General features: G+C 31.3%; 1 protein-coding gene across 1 annotated transcript; it reads left to right on the plus strand.

The window, feature by feature from the left end:
• The first annotated feature begins 237 nt into the window (after window positions 1-237).
• Window positions 238-1136, plus strand: LOC109604511 (thioredoxin domain-containing protein 9). Its single transcript, XM_020021046.2, has one exon. The coding sequence runs from the start codon at window positions 311-313 to the stop codon at window positions 1064-1066; it is 756 nt and encodes a 251-aa protein (XP_019876605.1). The 5' UTR covers window positions 238-310; the 3' UTR covers window positions 1067-1136.
• Window positions 1137-4151: the final 3015 nt, after the last annotated feature.

The following is a 4151-nucleotide window of genomic DNA, read 5'->3' on the forward strand; positions in this document are numbered from 1 at the left end:
TTCGGCCCCGCGAAAACAAAATACTGTTGCGGTTAACTACACGGGCATAAACCCCTTTACGAGTCCGCTCTTTAATTCATTGCTAATGCTGAGGACTCTGCATGTGCTTCGGTGGGAGTTAATGAAAGGATGTGTGCATTAATGAGATTTGTTAAAACAAAGACTAATTATTATTTCCCACCTCCAAACCCCTTTGTTCAACTGTTCAATTAGTTGTTAATTAATTTAGTTTTAAAGCTTCACACACCTTCAAAACATATTATTAGGATTGTCAATGTCAAAGTAGTCAAATTTGCTGAAAAACAATAAAATGTCCGCACTAGAAAACCAGTTGCTACACGTGAGCAAGCTCCTCGAAAACCAAATAGACACAGCCATCGACCAAATCGACAACTTAGACGCCAAAGACCTGGAACAAATCCGAAAGGCCCGCGTGGAGGAGATGAAGAAACTCGAGGGCAAAAAGCGTGAGTGGCTGCTCAACGGACACGGCAAATACGACCAACTGGGCGAAGAGAAATTGTTCTTTGATGTCATAAAACGGTCCGACAACGTGGTGATACACTTCTTCACCCACAGCTCATTCAGGTGTGAGATCGTTGATAAGCACCTAAAAATTTTGGCTCCAAAGCACATCGAGGCCCTGTTCACCAAACTCGACGCTGAGAAGTGTCCTTTTCTGGCTCAGAAGCTCAAAATCAAAGTCATCCCTTCGATAATTTTAATTCAAAATGGAATTATGGTTGATAGAATAATCGGATTTACACAATTGGGTAACAGGGATGACTTTACCACTGAAGTGTTAGAGTGGAGAATTGCTCAGAACAACGTGATTAATTATGATGGTGATCTGACCACACCACCAGATCAGCAAAAGAAGAAATCAACAAAGTCGACAATCAGGGATGGCTTTTACAACGGAGATGACGATGATGATGATTTTAATATTGAACAAGAAGCAACTGTCAAAAACAATTTGGAACCTGAACAAGGAATTAAGTTCCAAAGTGAGTACCTCTCTACAGAACTTACAGAGGAAGAAGCTGCTGAATTGGGACTCGATTAAATTATGCTTTATACATATCTGAACTTCATTTTAATACATATACATTTAATAAAACTGATTCCACTATTTATTTCCCTCTTATTTATATTGGAGTTTAAAATTTATCAATACAATAAGAAGAACTGAGAGGGCACTTGTCTACAGAACTTACAGAAGAGGAAGCTGTGATTGGATGATTAAATAATCTACAGTGATTTTTATTAAAGTCTGAGCTATATACATACATTTTCAGACTTAATTTTACGTTAAATTAAGTACATTTTAATGTTGTTTGATGTTTAGAATTTTTACGTGGCCATTTCCTCCCGAGTTGTCCCTTTCCTGTCGTCACAGAGCTAAGTATGATTCGTTTAAACAAGGGTGCTTGCGCCTGGCACTCTTGATTGTTGAACCGAATGATAATAACGACAAAACAGGGGGTGGAAGACGCACTTGTTGACGTACTCGGGCTATTTTGCGTGGCGGCGTGTGCAAATGGTAGATAAGATATTCAAAGCTTCGTAGTTGAATTAACAACACACAATTTCGCCCCACAAAAGATACGAATTAAATTGTTATTGAAATTTTATTCGAGCCAACAATAACAAGGAGGTTAGGTAGTTGTTTCGGGGGTTGTATTGATCATCACACATGTTAGGACCAACCCTTAATAAATCATTTATCAGCTGCGGATATTTGAGATGGGATTGGAGCTGAACACAATCGGAATGTTCGGGTGCTAAGACGGTTTGCACTCTTCGTAATTGAATTGTTAATTAACCGTTTCCATGGGCCGACGAGAATCTTGATCTCAATCCCAAGAATTGGGGGGTTCGTGTTAAATATTAAAGAAAGCCTAAAGAACTGATTTATTTATTGGAGTGAACTCTTCCAGAGATTTTCACACCCAATTAATTCGACACCTGAACTGTTCCATTTTGATTAGCGAATTAAAGTTGTGAATTCCGTTTAGTTTAAATTTCTAAAACATTGTTTTAATGAATTTTGTTTCGGTCGCGTCCGCATTTCTGCCGAGATTTCTGATGAATTCGTGTGCCGGTGACGTGAAATTAAATTTTGAAAGGAAAAGTTTTATAGGACAGTAAAATTACGCATTAAAACTTTTATATGTGACCATAACTTTTACACCATTAATCGTGTGTGTTTTGGATTAGAAAATATATTAAAAATTTACGTCCGCATAATAATCTCCGTCTATTACTTAAGATTAATTAAATTAGATGAAAATATATATATAAATTAGTATAATTGACAATAAATGAATGTCTGAGATAAGACTAGTTTATGACAAATCAATAATAAACAATTAAATTGTGGTTCACCTAAACTATTCCACTATAAAGTAATAAATTTAACACTTGGAACATTTGGTTCCAATTATGGCGAAGGCGCTGAGTGTGCATTCAAAATCTAATGATTTAATGGACGAGTTTGAAGTAATTGATGTAAATTAGTAAAAACAATTAAACTAATTCAATAATTTGACAGTTTTATTTAATCATCAATATTTTCCACTAATAAATAAATAAATTTTATTGATTAATTAGAAGTTTATACTAATAAATCAGTAAGATTCACAATAATCAATAATTTGACTGATGAATCAGTAAGTTCCACCAATAATTAATCTGTAAGTTTCACTGAATTACCAATAATTTGAATAATTAATAAGTAATTTTAACCAATTAATAAGGAAGTTCCATCGATTAATCAGTAGTTTTCACTAATGAATCATTAAATTTCACTGATTAATCAGAAGTTTTTACTAATAAATCAGTAAATTCCACAGTAGTCAGTAATCTGACTAAAAATAAGTAAGTATCACTAATAATTCATAAGTTTAACTCATTAATATGTAAGTTTCACTGAATAACCAATAATTTAACTAATTAATCAGTAATTTCAACCAGTTAATAAGGAAGTTTCATCAATTAATCAGTAGTTTTCACTAATGAATCACTAAATTTCCCTGATTAATTAAAAGTTTTTACTAATAAACCAGTAAGTTCCACAGTAATCAGTAATTTGACTAAAAAATAAGTAAGTATCACTAATAATTCATAAGTTTAACTCATTAATCTGTAAGTTTCACTGAATAACCAATAATTTAACTAATTAATCAGTAATTTCAACCAGTTAATAAGGAAGTTCCATCGATTAATCAGTGGTTTTCACTAATGAATCACTAAATTTCACTGATTAATTAGAAGTTTTTACTAATAAATCAGTAAATTCCACAGTAATCAGTAATTTGACTGATGAATCAGTAAGTTCCACTAATATTTCATAAGTTTAACTGATTAATCTGAAAGTTTCACTGAATAATCAATAATTTGACTGATTAATCAGTAATTTCAACCAGTTAATAATGAAGGTCTATCAATTAATCAGTAGTTTTCATTAATGAATCAATAAATTTCATTGATTAATTAGAAGTTTTTACTAATAAATCAGTAAACTCCACAGTAATCTGATTAGTACTGATGAATCAGTACGTTCCACTAATAATTAATAAGTTTAACTGATTAATCTGTAAGTTTCACAGAATAATTAATAATTAATATAATTGATTAATCAGTAAGTTCCATTAATAATTCATAAGTTTAAGTGATTAATCTGTAGGTTTTATTAATTAATTAGTAATTTGACTGGATAATCAATAATTTGAGTTTTTACTAATAAATCCGATTTTTTTTATTTATTTATTTTTATACATAAATTATTTGAGTTGAAAATTAACAAGCAAATTATTATATATTTATATTAAACAATAACAAAACAAATTTGCTTTCCATCTTTCTACTTTGAAACGAAAATATTTTCCGGCAGTAAAAATAAACAAAAGAAAAATTATAATTTGACAATTATTACAAGACGAAAAAAAAAAAACAAATTGTCTTTGTAACATTCGTGTTAAAGTTTAATAATATACGAAAACAGTTCAATGTGAATTAAAGACATTAAAATGGGACGTAGTAACATTTAGTGGAAACTTTTCGCAGCTTTTGTCAGAAGTTCGCTAGTTCTGGAAAAGTTTGCATTTCTTAATAACGTCTATTATATAATTACCTGAGGAAGTTAAATG

Source organism: Aethina tumida, chromosome 3 (assembly GCF_024364675.1).
Source record: "Aethina tumida isolate Nest 87 chromosome 3, icAetTumi1.1, whole genome shotgun sequence".
NCBI lineage: Eukaryota > Metazoa > Arthropoda > Insecta > Coleoptera > Nitidulidae > Aethina > Aethina tumida.

Bases quoted from the DNA above. Each gene is read 5' to 3' on its own strand.
- LOC109604511 (XM_020021046.2), top strand. From the start codon at position 311: ATGTCCGCACTAGAAAACCAGTTGCTACACGTGAGCAAGCTCCTCGAA.